At 35.7% G+C, this 27,862-nt stretch overlaps 2 protein-coding genes across 2 annotated transcripts in view; both read right to left on the bottom strand.

Moving 5' to 3' along the window:
• Positions 1-27,862, bottom strand: part of LOC145662734 (uncharacterized) — a gene marked incomplete in the record, with an annotated part of 1,843,005 nt that overhangs the window by 203,534 nt on the left and 1,611,609 nt on the right. Inside the window, 1 exon segment of the mRNA XM_081728599.1 lies at positions 20,394-20,530. Within this exon segment, the coding sequence (XP_081584725.1) occupies positions 20,394-20,530 (137 nt within the window).
• Positions 14,503-19,931, bottom strand: LOC145662742 (uncharacterized). Its single transcript, XM_081728615.1, has 3 exons — positions 19,873-19,931; positions 18,170-18,673; positions 14,503-14,557 (listed from the first exon to the last, which is right to left on the bottom strand). The coding sequence occupies exons 1-3, from the start codon at positions 19,929-19,931 to the stop codon at positions 14,503-14,505; spliced, it is 618 nt and encodes a 205-aa protein (XP_081584741.1).

Raw genomic sequence — 27,862 nt, 5'->3', positions numbered from 1 at the left:
TAGTTCGACAAAATTTTGTTTCAATTTTTTTTAGTTCGAAATTTTTTTGGGGTTCGAAAATTTTTTGTTTGAAACTTTTTTGTTTCAAAATTTTTAGTTCGAAAATTTTTTGTTTGAAAATTTTTGTTTAAAATTTTTTAGTTACAATTTTTTTAGTTCGAAAAAATTTTAGTTTAAAATTTTTTGTACTCTGCGGAACCGTTTCGAAAAGAACCGGAGCAGTTTAGGTAAGAAAAATCTGGCAACACTGTTTTTATTAATGAATCGCTTACTGAGCAATAAATCGCTTAAACTCACAACAATGTGTTATAAGAAATCTACAAGCGACACCCCTCTTTCACCATTGTTACTTCCAGAGACATAGGCTACTAATTCAAGGACAGGATCTCCATCAAGGTAAGAAAGCTGGTAATCATCTTATCTGTCAAAGAGAACGATAATATTTAATGTAAACTTCAGTACAATATCATGATACCAAAAAGTGTTATTTAAGGAGGAGGTTGAACCCTCCATGGGAACTTTAAGGATAACCATAAAAGGGAACAAAATTCTAAAATACAGGTCTAGGGTGGATCGCCGTCATAGCACTCTGAATGTCTAGCATTGGGGTGGGGATGTAAGATTATGCGATTTCCATCAACCAATCAACATCGTGGTACCAAAGCAACCATCTTACCCGTAAAATGGAAACAAATGAGTGAGGGGTTTTCCCACGTATTCTGTTCACCGTGTGGCGGGTCTAAAATCATGTGACCTCTGTCGGCCAATCAGAATCGAGGTACCAAAACACTCATCTTACTCGTAAAAAGGGAACGAATTTCAAAAGTCACAGGGCTTAAGATCACGTGACCTCTATAAACCAATCAGCATTGTGGTACCAAAGGATTCATCTTACCCGTAAAAGGGAACGAATTTCAAATATCGCAGGGTCTAAAATCACGTGACATTTGTCAACCAATCATAAACACTCATCTTACCCGTAAAAGGGAACAAATTTCAAAAATCCCGGTCATAAAAGAGAATGAGGGATTTCCCCGCAGGGTGACTCATGACGTCATACCACGTGACCTAAAAATTTGAATTTCCCGCGTGGGCGGGGCCTAACGTCACGTGACCTCTCTCAGCCAATCAGAATCGAGAAAATTTTTGCTGACTCGGCTGGCCATACGGGGGGGCCTACTACTATACGAATACATGAATGCTTAATATGTCATTTTTCTCCTTATACAGGATACTTATAAAATCAGGCCCTTGACAAGATTATACAGAGTAACCAAAAATTCACATTCTCTATTTTTTAAAGAAAAGTTTATAAATCCCAAAACCGATTTTTCTCCTTTCATTCGTTCTAATAATTAATTTGTGCCTCATCTTTCATAAGTCCCGTTACAAAACAAAACTAACTAACTGGTTAAAATATCTTCACCCTTAGGAAGACTCAATCCACTGGCGCCTACTAATACAACGAAAGAGACTCCATCGATATAGACTACCCATATCGGATGTGACCGATCCTTAATAAACTGATATATTTATTAACCACAGTGATGACACTTCTGCCCACTTTGAGGGAAATGATGAACTATTTGATCCTGCTTAGCTGGGACGGAACTACAGTATCATTACCATTTCATGTATATATCGCAACAAGTGTTCTTATAGCGATTTGTTAGTGTTTTATAGTGTTTATAAAGTCTCAATGATATCTACAAGCTTGTCAGTGTTGTGGTGCAGCTACTTTTCACTAATAACAAGTATGTTTTTTCTCCAAAATAATCTTCAAGATCATTTTTTTCCAGTGTGGGAGGTGTAAGGATCCCCACATCACGACAAGAGCACGTGTCAACTTAACACGTGCTGTTGATTATAAACAACCTAGCAGACAAGAAGTCGACACGAAAGACACCGAGGAACGCCGAAAGGAGGCGGACCTCACGGAAAGACCCGAAGAGGGCAGATAAAAGACGGACCACCGAGGGACCCAGCATAAGTCGACAAACTGATCGTACCTACCTTAAACCCTGGAGGCTGCTATGAAGCTAAGGGGTTATTCTAATCACAACTAATCCCTCGAGGCTGCTATGAAGCTAAAGGGATCACCTTGAATGCCATAACTCGTAAGGGCTGCTATGAGCGGTAGTTCCTAAAACCAAATCCTTGAGACTCCCAGAGGCTGCACTGAAGCTAAGGAGTTGTCCGTACAGAACACTATAATCTGTAACCTTGGTCATTGAAGACATATTTTATTGTTAGAACTTTTGTAGTCACAAAAGACTTAATTTTATAATAAAATTGGTGAAGAGGTAAATCTCGGTCCATTATTGACTCTACCGGAGTCATTACAATATATATATAATATATAATATTCGTTCTCTGCAATATTAGATAAATCTATAATCACCTATTATTTCAAACTATTTATGCTCAGCAAAGATAGATCTGTTGCACTCACTACTATAACTTGAATCAATAAAATTGTTTTCTTCCCAGGAAAAATCAGATGATGTTTCATTTTCTGATTTCTCTAAATATGAAAAAGTGTTTGAAAAAATATTTTGAGCGACATTTTGTACCAATATTTTACATTTATCTTGGAGCTTAAATATTAAATCCGTAGTTCAGTGGAAAATCCCATTCTATACCGCCATTGACTACGAGGTGAACGCTTTAGTTGAGCAGATGCAGAAGTTGTTTTCTAATAATGACGCAATCTTGCCAAGATAACGACATGAGTCAATACGACCGTACCTATTCATGTATGGTTTATGAGATATCAGGATAAACTTCAACATCCCCGTGATTTGGTTTTATTCGTTGACTTAAACATTGTTCAACACAGCTGACGCACTAAGTGCCCTACTGCATTAAGAACCGCTCATATTTTTCTGAAAACCATTTTAATGTACATATCTCTATTCGAATGCCGAATACAAACAGTAATACAGGCTAAAGGCGATTTTCTGCTATGTAGAAAGTTGTTTCAGATTTATGTAAACAATTTCAGCAAATTTACCTGTCCGGTGTGCAATCTCTGTCTATTAGCTAAAGCCCTGCATTAAGTCGAGAGCTTAATGCTCATTTCAACAAGAGCCCACAAAAGTTGATGAGGGATAAATCAGGGAATTTTACAGGAATGTTTGTAAAAACGATTGCGTGAATTCCCGTTTTATGTATCATATGCTCCTCGTGCAGTACATCACCGTTGACTGGACACCTTGTCGTGGTGAATGACAAAGTGAGATATGTCGCTGCGATACAGGGATGAAATATCTTGACAGTTCAATGATTCCAAAACGTTCGTCTGATAATAAGCTGCATTAATTTCTTTTTTGTCCACTCTATGCAGAGTAAGTTTCCCATTATAATAGTAACCAGCACGAACTATAGCCGTATGAAATACTTTCCTCACATTCACATACCTACCCAGTAAAAAGAACCTCCAGAATCTCAGGGCTTTAGAATATGGTCCTTTATTTATCACATTCCGAATGACACAGCTATGCCTCGCCCAGCCAGTACAAGTTTTCACCTGTCCCCTATAAGATGGTTTTCGTACAGCTTTTCACTGGTCGTCATCCTTTTCATGATGTGTAACGGATGAAGCATGAGAACTCGAGCCATACCACATGTGAATATACACAATTATGCGATTAGCGGTCGCAGCTGAACGTTGCACTGCCTTTGCTATTCTTTGAGACAGTAGAGACAGTGGAGAATTTTTTCATATACTCTCGGGCCTCCGAAATACAGTATATGATGACTAATATTGTAGGACCAGAAACAGCAGGAATGCCTCTCCTTGTTGGGATTCAATACGGTGTTTATCTTTTTATTTGATACACAGGAACGATTTGTTATACCCTGTTTACTTACTTGCTTATAACTAATGTCAGTTTATTTACTTAACTATAACTAATATTGAAAATGACACAAATAAAGCTCTCCCAGAAGACTAATATAGCTCTTCCAGAGCCATGTGACCACTCAGACAGCAACTGACCCCGCTGCTAGTAAACATGTAGACTTTCACAAGCAATAAATTCTCTGGCATGTTCACGCGTGCTATTACCTAGCGATCGAATTCGTTACCGTAAAGCTGAATAGACCTCCTCTGTTAATAAGATAATCTACACTTCATTAATATCTTTTATTACTGTATTATCTATCAGGTTAAAACATATAATATGAGCGATAAAACATGAATAGCGTAACCAAACTACACGAGTAGAAACACGTTTAAAAATACACAGTTTCCAATTCAAACGAAATTTGTATTCTTTGTCACATAAGTTTATGCATGTTTTCCGCGGAAGCGATGGAAGATATGAGAAAATCAGTTCGCTTAATGTAATTGACCTTAAAAACTTTTAAATCTGTGGATCCTGGATAAACGGCAAAACATATTACGTTTTCAAATGCAATTTACACAACAAATAACACGAATAGTGTGATTAGCAGGGAAAGCAGAGAAACTGTTATATGGTAAGACGACAGAAGCAAAACTCGCAAGCTGTATGTTTAAAGTGTGTAACAAGAAAGGAAGCACCCAAGTATGTGTCGTAGTGGTTAACGTATCAATTAGCTGATTCATGTTCGAATCATTATCGAGTGCACTTTTTTACTTTTCGTCGAAGGAACAGCCATGACTTATAGCATTAGAGTTTTATATATGGTTTCATTCTGTTAGATTTTTTTCTTATTCTTGTCTAAGGTAATAATATAAAGTTGCAAGTATGATTCTAGAGGTAGGTCAAAAATAAGGGTGTTCTAGATTTCTTTCCATTAATAAAATATAAAGATAAGATTACATCCGAAACTAAATATACATTAAGTGAAATGGAAGTAGCAAGTTGGCGAGTCACCATCGTGCAGAAGAGCAAACCAAATATAACCTGAGGCACTTTCAAGTCCCTGTGGTATCTCTGTCTTAAATGAGAACTGAACACACCTTTTTTTCAAAACACAACGTTATCAATGAAATACTGGTCTGTATGAAAGCACGAAGAGAACAGGAACGAAACAATATTAGTATATTTTGTTTTTATTATTAGATGTTTCAGTATGTTGAAATAAGAAATCATGTTAACTATTTAATGAGAATATGATTAATAAACTAGTGTTCATACCGAGTGGAAAGACAGTATGTACTCCGGAAGGTCATATTCTATTTGGGAATACTCACGTGAGAATGAAAAGATTACAACATTTATTGAGTCAATCCTGCCAAGAGATTGATTCCTGGTGGGAGTTCATTTAGTTCACGATCCCAAGTTAAGTTGTAGAACCATGTCTCATATAATCTCGGTGCAGAAAAGGGATGTTACACTCCCAATGAACAAACTGATCAGTCTTAGAACTATCAGTTCGAGGAAAGATGATTGGTTTGTGAACTCTGAAAGCTTTCTATTAATCTACAAGCCATGCATGGAGCAAGTTCCAAGTAACTCAAAACAGATCAAAATCACAAATTTGCGTATAAAAGTTGATCGCTCGCTGAACTATTATGACCAATAGAATAATTAAACTTGAATTTTAGCTTTAAAAATTATGCTTCTAGGTTCCTAATACGGGTTCAAAAGACCCGTAAATATATTCTAAAAATAAAAATAGAATACACAATTCGTTTTAAAATATAGGCTGGAGCAATCTTTAAAGGTCAGATACGAACTAGTTGAAATGTTAATTATTCGAACGAAAAGAATAAGTTTATGGAAATATTATTTGCGAAATATTCAAACTTCTTCCCCAACAGAATAGCATATCAATCCAAGTGAAATGAAAAAGATCCAAGTGACTCCAACAGTTAACTATCTTCTAGATTTATTTTAAACAGCTAAAACACTTACTCGCTTTGGCCAGTTTATGAACACAAAATGGGAAATTACGATATTGTAGCAGTTGCCTTGTTTTTATTGCTAGAGTTGAAATTTCCGAAAAGGATGGATCATGTAGTCACAGATTTGTAAGAAGAAGTTTAAATGCCGAATTTCATCTTCCTATGATGAGAGATACGTCAAGAACTCTCTTTTTTGAAGTATATTTTTCATACTCCCTTCCTCGCTTAGAACATGTATTGTATGAAAGTAACATGAGAAAAACCCGGCCAGAGTTAACTGACAAGGTGAAAGCAGAGTTTGGTAAATTAACTTCGCAGCCTCCTTCGCGAAGCAGTAGTGCACATTTAAAGTGTAAATATTACAAACTGGAGCAGCGCAATAGCCAGAAATAGTGGGGAACAGAGTCTTTAAGGTTCGAACTCACTGCATGTAAGACGACACGAAAAGTTATGAAGTGACGGCGTGGCAGAGTTGGGAGGGTCCTCGACTCCCATTCAAAGGATCCTGGGTTCGATTCCTGCTCGAGTCATTTTTTGCTTTAACCAATGAAGTAGCCATTTCTAACTACAAGTAAAATATTAATTCATCATATGTTCATAATACATAAAACAATAACAATGTTCAAATCAGTTGTAATAGATTTGAATATTTTATGTTAACGAGCAAGAAAATGTAACCTATTCCGCGTTTTATAGTGATGCCACAGGTTATATTATCGTTAGCACAATCGTTGTGTAAAAAATGTTCTTGACGCTTTGTGTCTATATCTGTGAACAGTGAAAAGTGTGAATTGACCAGACTTTTGCAAGGGAGATGAATTGTGCTTCAGACGACAATAGCATGGCGAACTATGACAGTTGTAGCCCGGGGCGTCATTTAGGGAAAGCAGGAGGGGCAATTTCCCCTCAAGAGTTTAACGAACTAATATAATTTAATCGAGTGTCTACTAATATACTAGTACAAAACGTGAAAGTCTTATGTCGGTGGTGCTCTTGCCCTCTTAAGCGAAGTCTGAAATGATGCAGTTGGGTATAACATACATCTAGTATTATTAAAGGGAATTTCTTCCTCATGACCCTTGTAATTTGCACAATGTCCACAGATATAGACACGAAGCGTCTAGAACATTTTTACACAACGACTGTGATAACCTTAACATAACTCGTGATATCAATATACAACGATGAATAGGTTACATTTTAAAGCTAATTGATATGGAACATTGAAAGACTTGACAACTAATTTGACCTTTTTGTTTTGTTGTTTTATGCATTATAAGCATGTTGTGAATTAATATTTTATCGAAACTTTATTGGTTAAAGGAAAAAACAAAGAAAGTTAACTCGAGCGGGAATTGAAGCAGGGATCCTTTGCACCTTGGTCGTAGATGCTCTGCCAGGCCGTCACTTAATAACTTTACACGCCGCATCATATATGCGCGAGTAGGAATCTTTAAGACGCCTTTTCTTCACTATTTCTGGCTATTTTGCTATTCTAGTTTGTAATATTAGCGCTTTGAATGTGTACTACTACCTCGCAAAGGATGGACCCAAAGTTCATTTACCAAAATCTGCTTTCCCCTTGTAAGAAATGGTCACCTGGTGTCCGCTGGCGAACATGAACACTATGCAGAGAATGATCAAGTATGCCTGAATGAAAAAAAGTCAAATGGAAATACAGACGATTGAAGTGAAGTTTAGTAAGCAAACTCAGTAAGAAACAAATGTTAATGTAGCTGCAATCAGTCAGCATCAACTGACAGCGCAACTAAACCCTTCAGACACGTGTAAAAAATTGTCAATCCTTTGGAATAAATAATCTGTTAATCACGTCTTCAAGCCTTATAAAGAGATACGTTTTTGACGTTTGCGTGTAACACATTCTGTTTTTCAATGACTTCCAATTCTAAACTTAAATCCGATATTACTTATTTTCAAGTGTTCACTTCTACCTGAAATGTTATATTTAGGCATAGTTGACCATCCTTTCAATCGGTTTGAAGTTTTGTCAAGTTTCCAGTGGACGTCAGCTAACCATTTTCTTCTAAGTACTAAATGTATTCAAATATTCATTTCAAAAGGTTCATTCGATTTCCGTGATTCGATTTCGGACAGACAATTACGATGTCACTTTTATATATTAACCGCATATTTAGAACTTGCCCCCTTTTCCCCTTAAAAGCAGATTTATGAGGATAAGACAAAAATTATACACCAACCTGGGGGCACAAACGCTTCCTTTCAGAGTTATAGGCTGCTGAAAACATAAAAAAAATAACATTAAAGGTCCACAGCTCCAAAAGTATGTGACATACCGTATTCGGGTCAAAACTTCACTTATGATCTAATATGTGCGCTATCCAAAAATACATGTTTCAGCATCGTATTGTACTCACACAATACTTTTATAGAGGGAGTTTGGCTACGTTCATATAATTTGAAGTATTCACCAACTACCTCTATCAAAATTGTTGCGGAAGTACCGCAGGATTCTGAAACTTGGATGTTTGGATAGGACACATACTACGTAGTTCCTAAATGAAGTATTGACCCCACTACGGTAGGCACTATAGTATTGAAGCTATGGATCTTTAAAGTTCAATTTTTCATGCTTTCGGCAGTCTATAACTCCGAAAGGAAGCATTTGTGTGTTTAGGGAGGTCTATACTTTTTGTCTTATCTTGGTATCAGGAATCAACTCCCAAACATTGTCGGTATTGTTTTCAAACACCCTGTATATGTTAATGAATTATAGAAATTGACCCTTAATGGGAATCGAACACGAGACTACAAGATCCAAAAAACGCACGCGCTAGCCACTAGACCAGAAGAAAACATGTAAGTTTTACTAACAGTATCACAAATTCTCCGTGAGTACGATGACGTTTTGTCGTCCCCATTTCTGTTCCGGTCATTACGGGACACAAGTGTGACTGCTTCCAGATCACGAAATTCTTAACTAGTTTTATCACTGTTTCCCAATACCAATATAATAATAGAGTTTGTTCCAAACCTAACGGGCAATTACTGTGATCAGTTACTTTTTTTTCTAAAAACGGAGTTCGATTCTAGGCGGGAGCTCATGTGTTTCTGATCCCACGTTAAGCGTAAGTCCATGTCTCATATAGCCTCGCTGCTGAATGGGACTCAAATCAAATCCAGTAATATAACTAATAACAGACATTCTAGAAAGAGCTCTGCAGATCATTTTCTTCATAATAAACTTTTTTTCGTACCAAACGGAACAAACATATACGTATAATAACAAGCATTCTGTAAAACCTTCTGAAGTATTCAAATACCTAAAAGAAATGATGTAGAAACTTCCACGAAAAATAGATTCTAGGAGGCAAAATAGGTTAGTTTTGGCATTATTCAATTTGATCTGGTGCTACATTTCCTAATGAAATGTTGGCGTTACATGTTCTCCCTGAAATATATACGAAGAAAAAATATCTTTGGCCAAAAATCGGGCGTTAGATACGTTAATTTATATAAAAACGGGAAAACGGGAGCTGGTTCAGTGACCTGCTTTTTGTATACATCGCTAGTTTAGTCGGTTTGTAACGACAATATTATAACCATGGGACGTCAAACTTGTGTCGCATTCTTCAAGGTTTAAAGTTCTTAACATATTTCAGATTCTATCGAGAATCAAATTCGTGGTGTATATTTCAAGGTGAAGTTTCTCTATCTAAGACACTTGTATTTCAGCATTTAAAGGCAAATATTTTTGCTAACTTCAAATACCCTACATTTCATTGCAGTTTGTTTTATTATAAACCATTGCTTAATTCTATTAGAGTTGTTCATAACATTTGTCATATTATCTTCGATCTTATCAAGTATAAACGTATTATTCTTTCATTTTTATATAACGAAACTTAATGCCATAGTGACATTTTGTAATGTACCATTACAGTTGAGAGTAATGGCAACTTTTTTTTACTGATCCTGTACCTAGTGAAGTTTTTAAAATTCGATTTCGGTTTAATTGCACGATGTATTTATCCTCTTTACTTCAAATTAATGTAACGAATCGAAAGGTCTCATTAGGAATCATATTTTCACGGAATAACATATTTATTTATATTTTGATTAATTGTAAATTCCATTTTCGCATATACTAGTTGAATAGTTACAAGGTTTACCATTCTGACGTCATACCGAAACATACTTCCGCCATTGGATATAAATTTTCTTAATTTCAGACCAATGTAGAATTTGGCCAGGTAACTAAAACCTTCCCTCACCCCCTCTCACTAGTCCATAGTCACTTTCAGATCCGGTTATATCTGGATTTCACCAATTTCTATTTGCTTTGTAATTTCCATGGCTGAAAGACACTGCCCTGATGGGTGGAATCCTCCTATCCCTGTCGTTTTCGGCGCAATGTTATCATTCTTACCGTGGACGCTTCTGGAAGCACAACCTGTAAAATTGACTACCACATTTCTGTTGAAAGGAACTAAAATTTTAAGGAAATCAAGGTAAAATCCAATTTAATTTCATAGTTAAACACTGAAGACGGCGTAGGAGCCCAAAAGATCTGCATTTTTATTAAAGAAACAATAATTCAGTGAAATATCGGATTTCGGTTTACAGGACGCCATGCTGCTACTAAGTTAGAACAAACAGAATGGAAGCGTGATTTTAGGTTCCTTTTCTTTTAAACTATAAAATTCAGTTAGTGGTTAGGTAAAATAGACCTGGTTTTGTACATTTTGTTCGTGTATATAGCAAATGTGATTTTTATTATTATTCAGTAATTGCCTGTACATAGTAGGTTTCGTAGTGTGGTACTAATCATCATAATGACAGCTTAATCTAACTAAAAGGGCTTCTATTCATTTTTCGAATTGAACCATTTCTAGCGGGGGAATGGGTTAGACAATATTCATGATTATGGCCTTTCCCCCTCTCAAGGGAAGGTCCCTCAATAAAGCTTGTTAAGGTGCCCCCAGGGCATCAAACTCCAGTAAACATGTTTTAAATAATTGGCCAGGTCAATTGGACCTAGGGCTACCCTTCTCATTTTCCCCCCCTAAAGTTCAATAGAGCCAACTTTATATACCGACAAGGGAGTAATGTGTTTTAAGTCTAATATACTTGCCTTTAAGTCTTAGGTACTTGCCTTTAATATGCATATAATAAATGGTGCTTGTTTAGTTAGTAGTTTTATATGTAGTACTTATAGTGTTGTGTGTAGTTAGTAGTTCTGTGTGAGTGTGTGATTCTACTGTGAGGACAGTGTATTTACCATGCGTTAATTTAATACCATTTGTCTAACTCGAAGTACACCAAACAAGAGTAAATATTAGAGTACTGATTAATAAGTGTAAGGGTATATTTTACTACACGGTAAACTATTTCTCTACTGCAGCGCCATCGTGTCCGTTTTCGGTAATCAGTTGTTTGTTGACATTACGTCATTGCATGAGTTAGCGATCTAGGTTGTTTGATTTTGGCCCCTTATTCTCAAATTACAACCCGTGGGTATGGTTTTCGGTTCATATGAGTATACGTTTCGATGAAATAGCATGAGAATTTATAGTATTGAAAATTGCAGCTCGTTACCTCAATTAGAAACCTAAATATCCGCCGAAATCAAGAATGCATATTTTCTTAACAGAAGTAAGCCTACATGATGTTACTGTTTGTTTCGAAATTACAATATTGAACTCCAATTTCCCGTTGCTATAGAAAGATTTCATTGTAACTTTGATATTATCGTTAAATCAGAAAAAATATAATCTTTGATAATTTAACATTCAATGAATGCATTTATAAATATTTTTTTTATTGCAAGTAAATATAATTGGGTGCTTCGGAACAAAGAGTCCGTGGTTCGATGAATGTTATCGTGTAGCAGTTTAAGCGTGACGGGTTGTGACAATTATAGATTTATTAGTGCATAATGTAATATGTGTATGGCCTGCGTGTAAATATATGTAATAGGGTGTCCGTAAATTATCAATTCGCGTGAAAAGGAGTAAGTAATGAATAAATGTAATGATATAGTAATAATACGATTATGATATAAAATGAATGAGATGATAGGACACCTGTACTTAAATGGATAGGCCCAGTGTATATTATATATTGAGAATATGAATCTGTTTATTGAAAATCTCTCGCGTCTTGACTCCTACACCGATACATTCATTCAGCCGATCTTGCTATTGGATGGTAATATGTAGTTGGGAATTATATGTTACTTCACATTTAAGTATCTCATATTAACAGCCCCGGTTCTTAAGAATTTCATCAGATAGGGTAGCATCATGTAGGAATTACCTTTGAAGGTTTACGGGAATGATAATTAAGTAAAATAACTGCTATATCCTGGGATCATCGAAGAGTACAGGTTTGGTCAGTTGTACCTTTAACATTCATTGACTCTCCGAGATTTTTTTATTCTACTTCGCTTACATTATTTACCATACAGTGTTCATATAGCTAATAGATTGGATGGGGTTATCCAATTAAATCAACCGCTACTAAATTAATATCTAGGTCCATTGTGTACCCGGGTGTCGACCCCTAACCCTCTTAAGTATTTTCGTTTCTTTTCTCAGTTTAATTAGATGATGGTGGAAATTAATCGACATCCCAGACCTTGGCATGTCTGCGCAGGGTAGTCATCGGTGATGTTTGGTCACTGAAATCACCGATCCAAAATTTAGTTTATTTTAATTTTTTCATTTTGGCAAAATACTAGTTAGGGATATCTTAGCTATTATTTACTCTAGTTTCATTAGTATTCTGGACTTCTTCTTTCACATTGATATGTATTCGTTCATACTGAATCTTAAATATGTTTAATGTTAATTTTTTCTTTTCTTTTCTTCTTTTGTTTAGTCGACCATTTATTAACGTAATCCAACTTTTAATGTATCTACAAAGAGAAATGTGTTATTCGATATTGTTGGAAAGTAACAAATTTGTGTGCATGCCTATGAACCATATTATTACTATTATTATTTTCTTTTCATGTATCGAAATTTTTTCCCGTTCTGTCAAATTACGTTTTCTTGGAATGTAATAAATGTCTATAGAAATGTATTTAAGTTAGTTTAATTCAACTAAATGCAACCTGAAGTATACATTGTCCTGTATGAATGTGAATGTGAGTGAAATGTAGGTTTAGTAATAAGTGCACCAATTCATTTGACATATATGTGTGACTTACTGTAATTAATGGTAGTTGACAATTAAAGTCGTTGAAAAGTCAATACTAACTCAATTTAAGTTGGCTCTATAAAGGAAGTAAAAGGGACAGAAATAGCCTGAACGAACGATCATCATGGGAGAACTTCGAAAGTCAAAATCTTCGATAAACATGTGTGTTACTTTGATTTTTTTTTGTTCTTCTCTGTGGTCAATTCTAACATGTCGTTAACTTCATCATTTATACTTTAAGTACTGGATACTAGTCAAGAACTTTCGGAAATATTGAATAAACTGTTAAATTAAACTTTCCTCATCTTCTTCCTTTCCCTCTTTTCCCCTCCTCGTATCCCATCTTCCTCTTCTTTTCTTTACTTCTTCTTCTATTTTTAATAAAACTGAAAAGGGGGTCGTGACTGGGAATTCTATATATAATAAACACGGTCATGTATTTATTTTATTTTATATTATTTTTCTTCAGAAGTCCGATATAAAAGTTTTCTCATTTTGGTTGAACCTTGTATGTTCGAAAGTAAGAAATGGATTATATATTCCTATATAATTAGACATAAGCCGATAGCTTCATGAATATCCCCACCAGGGGTGAAGGGTTCCTACTCACGACTTATTCCATGCATCTCATTTGCACGATACAGGGCTCCCCCCTCTTTTCTTACGGAGCGAGCGGAGCTTTGTTTCTTTTTTTTCTCTTTCTTTTTTTCCTTTTTCTTTTTCCCTTTTCAATTTTGCACTATGATCTCTTTCGATAAGAACTAAAGGTGAGTATTTTATATCTAAACGAAAAGTAAAATTAATTATATTTAGTTCCAGAATAAAAGATGATAGAAACTAATGTGCTGACTACACACAAAACAACTGAAATACATCTCCTTGACCATAGATAATTAAGGACCACAATTAAATAGAACTCAATTTATTTTTGAGCTGTAAAGTTATTCATAGTTTTTATTAATAGTAAAATCTAGAACAGTTTTACACTTGTAGAATTCTAGTTCAACTTGTTCGCTTGGTAATAAATAAATAAGTAAACCATTATTTTTCATTAAAAATTAAATACGTGTTACAGTTTCACCAACTAACTTTTTGGCTTCATCAGATACTATGAGTCACAGGATAATTGTACAATGTTACATGTGTACACCAGCTAAGACATTGACGGAAACACTATTACTTCTCAGAGGTGTAGAACAAGGTGATCATCTGGGCCCAGCATTTTTCGCTATAACTATTAACTCTTTAGTTAAATCACTGAACACCGAATTAAACATTTGGTACTTAGATGATGGAACAATTGATGGTGAACCCGAGGTGGCTTTTTCATCCTTAATAGAAATAAATAAGAAAACATCACTTCTTGGCTTGTATCTTAACTTTTCTAAATGCAAGGTGGGTTGTCTTGGAACAGATGAAACCACATACGACGAAATCTTTAGAAGATTTAATGAGGCTGCACCAGGCATACGTGCTCTAACAATTCAGAATGCTTGTCTTCTAGGTGCTGCTCTCGCGTCGGAAGCACTCACGAACGTGCTATTAAATAAAATATCTAATTTAGAATTATTGTTGTTTCGATTTTCCTCAATTTCATCCCATTCACCCTTATTTCTTTTAGGGCATCTTTATCAACTCTTCGTTTAACTTTTTTTTTTTTTTTTTTTTTTTTTACGATGCTTTCCATCTTGGCATGAGAGTTCTTTGCTGGAAAAATATGATACGGTCCTGAAAACTGGCCTTGAATCAATTGTGAACTGCTCCTTAAATGACGACTCTTGGATGCAAGCATGTTTACTTGTTGGCTTGGGCGGTCTTGGTATTCGACGAGCTGTGGATATGGCGATTCCTACATTCTTAGCGTCATACCATGGATCTCTGCGTTTAATCAAAACTCTTCTTCTACACGGTTATTGTTTGGACCCAGCAGATGGTTCAGTTCAGGAAGGCTCTAATAAGTGGGCAAGCTTAGCAGATACAAACTTCCCAGAAATTAGCAAAAAGTGTTGTCAGTCATCTTGGTATACACCAATTGTATCTCAATTACATAATCATCTGTTACAACCTGTTGTGGTTCCGGAAGTTAAAGTCAGGCTCCTTGCTGCCTCATCTCCCGAAGCGGGTGTATGGTTGATGGCGATACCTTCTCCGCCCTTAGGCCTTCATTTGTCAAATTAAAGCTTTCGAATTGCTGTTGCCTTACGTTTAGGTTTAGCTGTTTGTGAGCATCACCGCTGTCCAGCTTGTGGAGATGAGGTTAAACAACGTGGCCTGCATGGCCTTTCGTGCATGAAGAGCGCTGGTAGATTTGCCCGACACTTCTCCGTTAATGATGTAATACTACGAGCCCTTAACACAGCTGGAATTCCTTCAATACGGGAAGCTTCTGGTTCCTGTCGTTCTGATGGAAAGCGACCAGATGGGATGACACTGGTTCCATGGATGAGAGGTAAATGTTTATTGTGGGACTTCACATGCACTGATACATACGCTCATTCAAGTCTCCCTCTGTCAGTAATGAACGCTGGAGCTGTTGCTAATCGAAAACAACCTTCTCGAAAGTTTTGTTTTCACCCCAATAGCTATTGAAACCAGTGGTGCTTGGGGTGCAAGAAGTCTTGAATTCATTAGAGAGGTAGGAAGACGCATTACTTGTGTTTCCGCTCCACATCTTATCTAATACATCGCATATCTCTTTGTATTGAACGTGGTAACGTCTCGTCGGTCCTTGGCACTTTAGCTCCTAGAAAGTAACTGGATGAGGTGTTTATATTCTAATAAGAATAGTTTTATATATTTAGTCCCTGGACAATAGTTTTTCTTTGACCTTATAATTATATATTCAAATTGTAATTTATATTATTACAAACTCACTGTAATTATGTCATTTCGGTTTTGTTTAATAATTCATTGTTTTAATTGTGTATGGAATTAGTGCAATTGTGACATTTTTATGAAAATCAAATCATCTTGGAGTTAGCAATTCAGAAATAATGACTTTTTGTTAAAAGTTACAAAAATAAAATTATATAAATAAATAAATAAATAAACATATAAACACTATTACACCTAAATATGCACACATACACATTTATTTATATATATAATTATTTACTTAATTATTTAAGTTAATTATTTTTGTTAACTTTTTAATTTAATATATTCGTTAATCTATGACAACAAATACTCTGTAATATTTTTAATTATTAGTTATACACTAGTTAATCAAGTTTGAAAGAAGAAACACAGAACAAATATAACATTAATTTGAATGTTCTATCGAGTTATAGGCACCTCCGATCTATATGCATACATCTTTTTTTTTAATCTTAGAAATATGTTAGGTTTAAGAATACGGACATTATTTCTTCCTTATAAGCACATCTAAGAATACACAGATTATCTGTAGCCCTCATATTTGTTCCAAAATAAACATCGGACAGCTTGACAAGAATATCTTTTGGGTCTTTAACGATTTTGAGCAACAAAGTATAGTTAATGTTGCTACCACTCCCAAAGTTACGGGTATTAGCCATGACTTCCAAGAATTTATATTTATCCAAACTGGATTCAAAACATTCTTCATGAACATAGTCAAAGTGGTTGTCAGGCTCCTAGGATGTCTCTACTTCCGTCTTATTGTGGGTTATAGAAGAAAAATCTCGTCCAGTTGTTTACCAGGTGGTAATGTGCCTAAGATCGATGACATATTCCCGCGCTAGATGGCGATACTGGTACGTTGGAAAAGGAATACAGTAGCTCGGGAGTCACCAGTTTTGATTGCTATTCGGTGATCAACTTCATTAATGAAATTAGATCCTTCGTGACCCCAAGACCCACCGGTTTCTATAGCTACTGTTAGAAACCAATATTTGTTCAATGGGTTTGAGTATTTTAGTCTTTTGTCTGATTCTCTGTGAGCGGCGATGAGACCTGCCTGAATTGAAGAATGGGGTAAGTTGGAAGGAGCAAACGTATCGGAACATGAGAAATCCCAGACTAGTGCTTTTCCATTTTTCCACGGTACCAAGGTCATGCCATCAGGCCTTTTACCATCAGAGCGGCAACAACCATTTGGTTCTTTTATTGAAGGAACTCCCGCTGATACGAGGGCTCCACAAATGATAGAATATGATGTCCAGATTGTCTTCCCGCACTTTTTTTTTTTTTACATGAAAGACCATGTAATCCTTTATTATCAACATATACGTTGCAAGCAGGACCGTGGTGAGGCTCACAAATGTTAGCACCTAAGCGCAGAGCTGTAGCAATACGAAAGCTCTCATTAGAAAGGTGAAAGGCCGAGTGTGAGAGAAGGTGGGACACTCTCCATGCTCAATTTTTGGAGGAGGAGAAAGCTAACAGCCTGGCTTTGTCATCTGGGTTATTAGTTGACTATAGGTCGACGAAGCTTGTCTATAGGTTCATCTCAAACAGACTGAACATGTCTTTTGTCGTTAAGTGGGGGATCCATTCCAACGAGACTAGTCCATTTATCGATGCATTCTTGTACATCTCGAATCGAGTCTAAGTCAACCTCCTGTTGAAGAAGAGATCCAATTAGTTTTCGTGACCCATAGAATGATGCGAGGAAAGAAGGTGGCGATATCCATGGCTCGACGAATCCCAAGGCCTCCAATCTCAACTGGTAAGGAAGCTTGTAACCATGAACTGTCTTTCAAAGAACAGTTTAGAATGGATTCCAGTCCTGTCCTAAGAGTGTGGTCGAATTTGGCAAGTAATTTGTCATCCTGCCAAGACGGGGAGCAACGGAAGAAATATAGTAATCTTGGAAGTGAGAGTAAAGCTCGTAGTAAATAATAAGCGGAGTGTGCAGAAAATTTTGATAATTGAGAAAAGAAGAATTCTAATTTTGATATCTTGTCCAATAAAATTTTGCTCCTTGATTTGGTGGAGATGGCAGCGCCTAAAAGTTCCGCATTGGTAGGTGATAAGAGTTTGATACCAGGTGCTACTTCATTAAACCTTTCATAAAGGTCATGGACTTTATCAACTCTGGTGCTCAGAAAACTCACTTCACATTTGGCAGAGTTAAGAAACAATCCAATAGATGAAGCTTCTAGGCGAATTTTATTAAAAGCGCGTAGTACTACGTCGATATTTCCAGCTATGGTATAGTCATCTAAGTACCAGATATTTAAATCTATGTTAATATCCTTAATAATGTGATGGATAGTTAGGGTGAACAGTGCTGGTTGAAGTGGGTCGCCTTGCTGTACTCCACGTTGTGAGTGAATTATGTTATCATTTATGAAAAGATTACTTAGTTCAGAGTAGCATTGGTAGGTGTATGGATAGTACCGGTAAGTTGGAAAGTTAGTTTTAACAGATTGTAACATTGAGTCGCGGTTGAGTTCATTAAAGGCGTTGCGGAAGTCAATTTTTAAAAATGCTTTCACTTTAGTATGGGAAGATGAGTAGTACATTCTGGCAGCATGTACGGCTGATTCTGCTCCGAATGGTATACAGACCCCTAGTTGGTGTGGTGATAGTATATTAATTAAAGAATCTCGTATCCGGAAGCAGATAATTTTTGTTGATAAGCGTCTCCAAACATTGCCAACAGCTATCGGGCGAATTCCACCGCTTTTCTTCTTCAGTGCTATAAGTGAAGCACCAAAAAATTGGTCGTAAAGTGGTCGGCAAAAGATATTATTTCCCAGATATAATTAAGTACATAAATTCAGAAATGGATGTGTTAATTAATTGTTAACTAAAATTAGTTAAGTTATGATCGTCATTTTGTCTTATTAGCAACAATAGAAAGCATCTATATGGGAGTTTTCAAATAAGTATACTTGAAGGAGATTTGCTGCTGCCAGAAGCCAATTAGAATAAATAAATAAATATTTGCAGAATATCGAATCATACCTTAAACTGTAACTATATGTTTCCATTTTACTGGAGTCCTTACTGATCAATGAAAAAATAGAAATAAAAAAATAGTAGGACGAAAATTTGAACATGGGTCGCGGGAATGGGAATTCTTGACGGATACAACGAGCTACAGAACAACTTGCACAAGTCATCCACTCTAAAAATATATGGCAATAACTGTAAGCTTCACGCTGTGAAAGAACGTTGTTTTTTCCTTTTTATTAAGTTTTACGATATTTCTGTAGTGTCTTATGTTAACTGCAAAGAAAGAGATCATGCAGTTATCGATTTGGTTGAGCTTACAAACCTTTAAAACATTTAAGTAAATCACGAAGTGGTAGCAAGGAATGTGTACCGATTTCATTCTCATAGTAAGGGGCAAAAGATACTATCCCGAGGAAAACATGCATAAACTTATATGACAGAGAATACCACAGAAATATGTCTGTGGACAACATACTGATCTTACTTTGAAGGTTCCGGCATTCTATATCGTAGACTGATCATAGTGTTTGAATGGCACATAATGCCAGTCTTTTAAAGTTATCAGACAACACGAGTTCAGTTTCTTGTGTGAACCAAAGGCTGCATCTGCAATACCAATACATTAACGAATTCGTAATCTGAACTTAAGTGATTTCGAATGTGGTTATATCGTAGGGCAGTGAAAGGTCGGATGCATGTACTTCTTAATCGCCGCTTGCGTAATCCTTGCCCTGTAAGTGACTCATGCTGGTATTCGCGATGGAAAGCAGATTTTCACAGTAGGTATGCCTTTTCGACACACTGAGAAGTCTTTAGCCAGAATTATCTTCCAGGCTTCTCTCACTAATAGAGCGGAGAGTGCCAGTGAAATCACAGCCCTCTATGTTAGCATACAAACACTAAGCAATTTGGAAGCAATGTTTATTCCCGCCTTCGTCTCACACGATTACTCAATTATCCCTGACACTTACTCATCGAGCATAACACCTTCGGTGTTGTCGGATGACTGTATTGGAGAGCCGCCAGTCATGATAGTCGTTTCTGTCTCGGGAATAATTATAGCTATGTTAGAGGTCAGCGTGTGTACACAGGATTCACACAGTGTTCTAGTAGGACAAAACTACACATCCCACTCATCTCTAACTTTTATTCAAGAGAGTATGACTGGGACAAGTGATATCGTTAAATTGTTCTCTAAGCTTATCTAGATACTTTGTGGGATCCATCTAGCAATACAGCACTATGCAAAATTCTCAGTTGTAATTTTGAATTCAAATTTAAAATTCAGCAAAATATCGAATATCTATGCGCTAAATTTATTCCTGATATATATAACAAATCGATAACAACTTCTAGTTGAATATGTCCTTACTCAAAACTGGGAGTTATGAGAAAATACCATAAAATCAACATTCTGTTATTTTTCCAAGATATCCTAAATAAAGACATTTATTGAGAATAAATGTAATTTTTGCACAGTATTTCAACTTACCTAAAACCTGAATATGTACTCTGCATGAAGCTGTGGTGTTACTAATGGGGCTATGTGCATAGAAAGTTACAACTGTTGTACCTGGTGGTAAATCCCTCTCCAAATGTTTTGCCCACGGAGGATCAGCTTCGACATATCTTAAAAAAAAAAGTAACATGATAAAGAAACTCAAACTTCATAGCAAATTTTAAATTAATATTTAGTACAGATCCTGAAAGTGTTTAACTATACAATTTAATATTAAAATATCAACATCGCATTCTTCAGAAAAGTAACTTTATAAAACAGTATATATAAACTGTTCAAAATCATTTTAAGTTAATAACAGAAGGCGATTTTAAAGTATTATAGGCAGCAATTTCAAAATTAGAATTCATATGTTTTACTTAAAAGTCTTAAAATCTTAATTGTAGTCTGTACAACCATCTTTAACATAACATAAAGAACAGAAAAATGCAAAATTACTTATACTATATGACATGACTAATCTAACAGTGCCAATGAGACTAGATACTAATGTGAAAACTTTTATATTGGTGTGAACAAGAAGAATATTGACACCAGGATTCGGAACATGTTAGAGATTCGAAAGATCAGGATTCAGCTATTTCTAGATCTTTCCAAGAATCTAGGAATGTCCTACCATTGTATTAAAGAGTTGAAATTATTAGAAAAATTTCATCATACATTGAAAGGAATATTTCAACCATATTGTACCAGAACGAAAAGCTCAAAACCAAATTTGGATGAATCTTGACAAGAATTAAGAATGTATTATCAATGGTTCCATTCAAGAATTTAAGCTTCAAGTTTAAACTTAGTTATTAATTCAAATTATGTATAAACTTGGTGGGGGGTATGAAAATGGATCGATTGGTCATAATTGTCATAGGATTATAAAGGATAAAGTTTACAAGAGTAAACTTTTGTGATAAAATTTACTAGATTATATTCTGTGGAGTTATCGTTTGGCAGTGCATAAACTACAAGTTCTATCTCGATAATTTAGTTATTACGACATTTTTAGAATTATTACAACATTTGGCCAACATTTCATAATTTACGATTTATTTAATGCTATTTAAGGGCCAATAAATATGTAAGCTGGTGTATTCTTGTTTTTAATATTTAAAGTGACTGAAGATGAAAGCAGCAGCGGTTTTCGAAAATATTTTCACTGGAAATACATCGATACTGCAAGGTTGTTATATCACTTAGGTAATGTGCTAGGTGGTATCTATATTTCAACAGAATGAGTATATAATACACCGTTTACCAACCTTCGCGATATCGCAGACCCCTGTAGCAACTGTTAACTCTACGTGGCCCAACATGAAATTGAATTGATTTTTAAAATATATTTTATATGTAAAAAGGAACTGATAAATAAGAATTTTACAACACAATTCAATATTGTTATAAATAAAGATATTCGGAAAGAGGAATCCTACCAGTTAGGCCTAATATTATGAATTCAACATACCTAATGCTGTGTCTCAGACATCAACTTCCGTTTGTCTGGGTCAAAACTGGATAATTTAAAACGCACACCTAGCTGCACGTTAAGTTGAGTTGATTTTGAGTTTAACGTCCCTTTCAGCTGCGACGCTATATGAGACAGGACCTACTGATTAACCTGGAATCCGAACCACATGAGCTCCAACCTGGAATCGAACCCGGGTCTACCACGCCTATCTCCACGTTAAATATGACACTGTATTCGCTTTTCATATGTACGAGATGAGAAATATGTTGCATAAATATGTACTGACAAATGGCAGCAGACATCTTACAACCATTTTGGAAATTTCATGATAGAAAGGCTGTTTTAAATTGATTATTTTCAAATACAAATCGGAAAATATAGATATAATGAGACGCCAATGACCTGAAATATTCAATCACACTTTCAACAACATCATCAGAAAGGGATTATTCACAGAAATCAATAAAATTACTCACTATGTAAAAGGAAAGGAAATGAATGAATTTTCCTCACTATGAATTTTCCTTTCTCCAAACAGTTGCATCACAATTTTAACCTTTTCATTGTCGGCTGTATCTTATCTTCGAGAGAAAACACAGTTACAGATGTCTCTTGAAGGCTCGAGTGAAGGATTTCAAGATGTTAAAAAATGCCGACCGAATAAGCATGAGACGAGAGCCATGCGAAATCGTTCAAGTTCTGTGTTACCTCAAATTAGAATTAATGACTAGTAACCTTACTTGGTCACAAACTCACACAACCTCGTCAGAACTTTATCCCGAGCGAACACGCGAATTTCTGAGTGTAATGATACGTGTTACTGATCAGTTCCTATTTCACAACAAAGAGGAGAAACGAACAGGCTGTTTATAAATAGAAGAAACCAGGCCATAATAAAATTGACATCTCTTACGAGCTTTAATTTTGGAAGCCATATGACGCACACCACGTGCATGTACTTGCTACATTATATTTTGATGTTACATTATATAGTTAGCTTATTCTTTTGGGGATAGCTTCCGGAGACGTCAGTAAGGATGTTTTACACTACAAATCACTTTAAAATCCAGTGTTTCATGTTTGGCATTGTAGTTTAGGTTTGCTTACGTAAAGTTAGATTAGTTTAGTTTTGGTTTGGATCTGGCTCACATCTGCGGAAACTAACTCTCCTTTTGTTTCTGTGGTAAGTAGTTTTCGAGAATTGTTTCAAATATAAAACCATGATGACGATTAGTGATGAGCGCAAGAGTCTTGGTCTTGCAGTTTTTGCAAGAATCTTGCATGCAAGACCAAGACCACGACCAAGACCAAGACCAGGAATCCGGATGCAAGACCAAGACCAAGACCAAGGGGTGCAAGACCAAGACCAAGACCAAGACCATACCTGCAAGACCAAGACCAAGACCATACCTGCAAGACCAAGACCAAGACCAAGACTCTTGCGCAAGAGTCTTGCACAAGTACCGGTATTACTTGAATTTTTATAGAATGCAAAGAAAGGGGAAAAAGTTATTACATCTTTTACTTGAATTTCTGGCTTCAGTAAAAATGCCGCTGGAGTGATGTGTTCCCAGTAGTTTATGCAATCCATGTGAGTCGATCTGCCTGTGTAGCATATAGCTGCAGTATGTCGTTTTCTGAATTGGTTGTTCGCATTTTCTGTAAATTTTGCTCGTTTTCAAGCTACATAGGGTCATCTTGCGCAATGTGAGCTTTTTTGATGGACAAACACCGTGTGCGTGGCTTTTCTCGGTGTTTTTCCGTTTCCTCCAACTTTCTTCATTATACCATTTCCGTCATTTCTCATCATCACAGTCTTCCTTAGCCTTGATGCATAACTGTGGGACGTTAAACTAGATACTTCATTTCATTTCGAAGCATATTAGTGATGTTCTTCTTAAAAAAAATAAAGAGAAATATAGTATTGAACATCAGTAATTCTGTAAACACAAATGCCAAATACATGAGTATGGCTTTGGCTCCGAGACTCAAGCATCCGTTAGAAATTTTTAATGTGTGCTCATAAAATTAATATCGAAATAACATTTTCATGACTAAGGCCCGGATTTTTATGTAGTACAAAGTACCGGAATATGTACATAAATATGTAACAAAAATCAATGAAATATGTAAGAAATATGTTAAAAATATGAAAATATGTAAAAATATTTTTCGTGTTTATTTTGTGTCTGTGCTATTTTCTTAGCTAATAAATATACTGTAACATATTTATGTAATAAAAGCTTAACAAGCGTAAATAACTTCTTACAGATACGTAAAATTTTCAGGAGGAACAAATGAAAATATGTATCAAGAAAGTAAAAAATCACATTATTGAACATACAAACATAAAAAAAAATATTTATTTAAACAAAAGGCATTTACTTTTGGGACGAACAATGAACCACTAAATAATTTTACGCAATGGAAAAACTTTGCCACTAACTTGTCATTGATACGTTCAAATTTTCACTAAGAACAAATAAAATTGTCTCGTGGAGAAATGAAAATCACATTATTGAATATCAAAAGAGAAAAAAATATTTAAGAGAAAGAACGCTTACCTTTGGAACTTTCAAATTTTTAACTGCGCGTTTGAAAACTTCACTAACTTTCGATAGGTACGTTCAAGCTTTAACAAGGAACAAATAGATTTTGTAAACACATTATTGTATATCGAAATAGGAAAAAAATCTTCAAAACAAAAAGCGCTTACTTTCCAGACGAAAAATAAACCTCTAAATATTTTATATAATGAACTGCGTATTCAAACACTTCGTGTCACTAACTTGACACAAATACGTCCAAATTAAAAAAAATGAAAGTCACTGTATTGAATATCTAAATAGAAAAAAAAAATATTATTTAAAATAACGAGCGCTTACTTTCGGAGCACTAAGTATTTTATATGATGGTGTTCGAAAAATTCACTAACTTGCCACAGATACTTCAAGCTTTCACTAGTAACAAATGAAATTGTCTCACAGAAAAATGAAAACCACATTATTGTGTATGATGAAAAAAATCTTAGAAAAAAAAAGCGCTTACTTTGCTGATGCACAATGAACCACTACATACTTTTCCAGGTATTCAGGAGTTAAAAAGAGTCGTTGGTCAATCAGGATCCTTTTATAGGCTGAGAAAGACCTCTCCACGTCACAGGAAGTGACAGGCGCGAACTTCAACAAATAACATTTTCCAGGGCTGATTTCCTCAGGAGCCTTCTTCTCCATCCAATATCCTTCATGCAGTCCTCAGTATTAGGTATCCTGGATTCCTCTTCAAAACTGACTGGAACTTCCGGGCAATTTTCGCACCTGTTTCTCCCTGCACAATGTTGAGTTTCTTCTCCACATCATCCATTGTTGTCATTGCTTCTTTCAAAGTAAGTCCTAAAGTTTCAAGTTTCTCGATAACGTTTGCAATCCACCCGAAATTATTTGCAATGTACGCTAGTGAACATTGAACAACATGATTTTTGAACGCACTTTGAGAATCACGCACTGCTGCAATGGACTCTGCAGGAAATGTGGTGACAACTGACTTTACAGCATCAAAATTTTCATTGTAGAAATTAACAGCCTGTATCCAGGTGCCCCACCGTGTCAGTACAGGCTGTGGTGGTAGCGACACATTTGGTAGCTTTGTTGTAGCACTGCACACGACCAGGGGCTTTCACAAAAACTTTCTTAGTAGAAGACACAAGCTCATTGACTTCAGGGAAGTTGATCCGCACTTCCTCTGCTACACGATGTAATCCATGGACCAAACAGCACATATGAATGAGGTTTGGGTAGAACACTTTAAGCGCATCGGCAGCTCTTTAACATGTACGCCGCAGCATCAGAACACATCAGAAGCACTTTTTCTGCAGGAACACTTTCTGGTCACAACACTCTCAGTCCATCATTTACGAAACGTGCAACTGTGGAATGGTTTGTTTTGTCAAAACTTTTGAACAGATCAGAAATGGTCGTGATGGAGAATCAGGGTCAAGCTTTCCTACCACCAGATTTGCAACGAAACGTCCTAATACGTCTGTAGTTTCATCCACCGCAAACCATGCGAATCACCAGTTTCAAAATGTGTTTGATAGTATCTTCATAGCACACATCCAAATAATTCTTGCGGATAGTAGATTCGTCAGGAATGTGTTTCTTGCAATATTTTCCCAAAAAGGACGCGAACTGTGGGACTTGCAATTTGTACCACGGTATGTCTGCTGCTATGAACGCATTGGCAAGGTCTTTGTAAAATTCACTGCTGTTTTCAGATGCTGGTTTTGTTTGGGTTAAAAGTTTTTGCTTTGCGGCACGCTGTAACACCTTGTTTTTCATGTGAATAGCTGTTTTTATGTGCTGATCCAGTTGCGACTTCATTGAACAGCCCACTTGCTTATCGCATTTTTTTTTTCAAGATTGGAAGCGATAACTGACGACGTTTCATTGCATATTGTAGAGTGCACGATTTGTTTTAACCCAGCTTTCCCGCAATGCAAATCGGTTGAACAAAGTGAAAATACAGATAATTAAATAAAGTACTTTTTGAGTTATTTTTCTATATGTAGGCCTATTTTTATTTGCGTATTATTTAAAGAAAATTAGCGGAAAGAAGCAAGGAAACTGAATTTATGTAAAAATATGTACAGTAGACGGAAAATATGTAACAGACTTCAAAATATGTAAAAATATGTAACGTGATTTTGGTTTATATGGCTCCTTACTTCATAATTTGCGAACATTTCATATTTTCACCAGCGTACATACAAAGGAAAAAATATGTAAAAACATAAAAATCCGGGCCTTATTCATGACATTGACAAAAACTTGCATGTGCATGTGACCGCAAGTTTGATTTCATGGACGCATGCTTATACGTTGAATAATTGTTTATCAATAAAACTCTTAGCCTCATTAGGTAGACCTATACGGCACATCGAGGATTGAGCGATATAACATACTACAATAATAAATCTATATTATAAAATTGAAAATGAATATGTTTGTGACTCCTAATCTCTTGAACCACCCGATCGATCGAAAATGATCGATATTAGAGTGGAATCTATAGTTTTTGGGGTGGCTGAGATAAACAGTGACACTTCCGATGCTATTTAAATCCAAACTCAGTCTCTTAGTTTGGTGGAGGGGAGGGGATATATATGGAGGAGATACATAAAGATGATAAGGAAAGACCAAATGTTAGTGTCGAATCCATAGTTTTCGGGGTTGCTAAGGTGAACATTGATACTTCCGATCCCATTTAAATGCAAATTCAGCACCGCAACTTGGGGGAGGGGAAGGAAGAAGATGTATAAAAATTATAAAAAATGACTATTATCAATGTCGAATCCATGGTTTCCGAGGTCATCCAGATGGACAGTGACACTTCCGATGCCGTTTAAATCAAATTCAGCCCCGCAACTTATGGTGGAAGAGGGGAGAGAAATCATCGAAAATGACCGATATCAAAGAGTGTTTTAGTAATAGTAAAAACTGACTGACTAACAAAACATATTTTTTTAAAAATTTAACCCAACAAAGTGGGTAATTGATGCTAGTAATCCATATTCACAAGTGTGAATGATTTTGTACAATTATTTCAAATAACTTGGAGTTTGATGCCGTTATTTTGTATTTCTAATATACTATAGGTCAAAAGTATTTACATAAATTGAGTTTACACAAAAGACAGACAGTTGAGTCGTTTTCAGTTTTCACTCAAATTATTCTAAAATATTAAGAGGTTTTATTATAATAATTAATATATTTTATTATTTTTCGGTCAATATTGCTGAAAGTCTTTTGGTCTTGACGTAGCATTCTTCTGTTTTAATACCTTCCTTCAATTACAGTCTCCTTCACTCCCTCCCTCTCTTTCCTTCCACTATATCCTCTAGCGCGTCCCTCATAAAACAGTTTCTCCTCATCCAATATCCCAACTAGTTCCTCTTCCTCCTCTTAACAATATCTAAAATTCTTTT

Source organism: Thermobia domestica, chromosome 10 (assembly GCF_964235325.1).
Source record: "Thermobia domestica chromosome 10, izTheDome1.hap1.1, whole genome shotgun sequence".
NCBI classification, from domain to species: domain Eukaryota; kingdom Metazoa; phylum Arthropoda; class Insecta; order Zygentoma; family Lepismatidae; genus Thermobia; species Thermobia domestica.
The sequence above is the reverse complement of the archived record's forward strand: the minus strand, read 5'-3'. Positions and strand labels throughout refer to the sequence as shown.

Bases quoted from the DNA above. Each gene is read 5' to 3' on its own strand.
- LOC145662742 (XM_081728615.1), bottom strand. From the start codon at position 19,931: ATGACTGGCGGCTCTCCAATACAGTCATCCGACAACACCGAAGGTGTT. The intron at 18,674-19,872 runs GTAAGTGTCAGG...TTGCCGACCACT, and splicing joins GAAGGTGTTATGCTCGATGA to TTACGACCAATTTTTTGGTG. The intron at 14,558-18,169 runs GTACTTAGATGA...TTTATTTAATAG, and splicing joins AACATAGATTTAAATATCTG to CACGTTCGTGAGTGCTTCCG.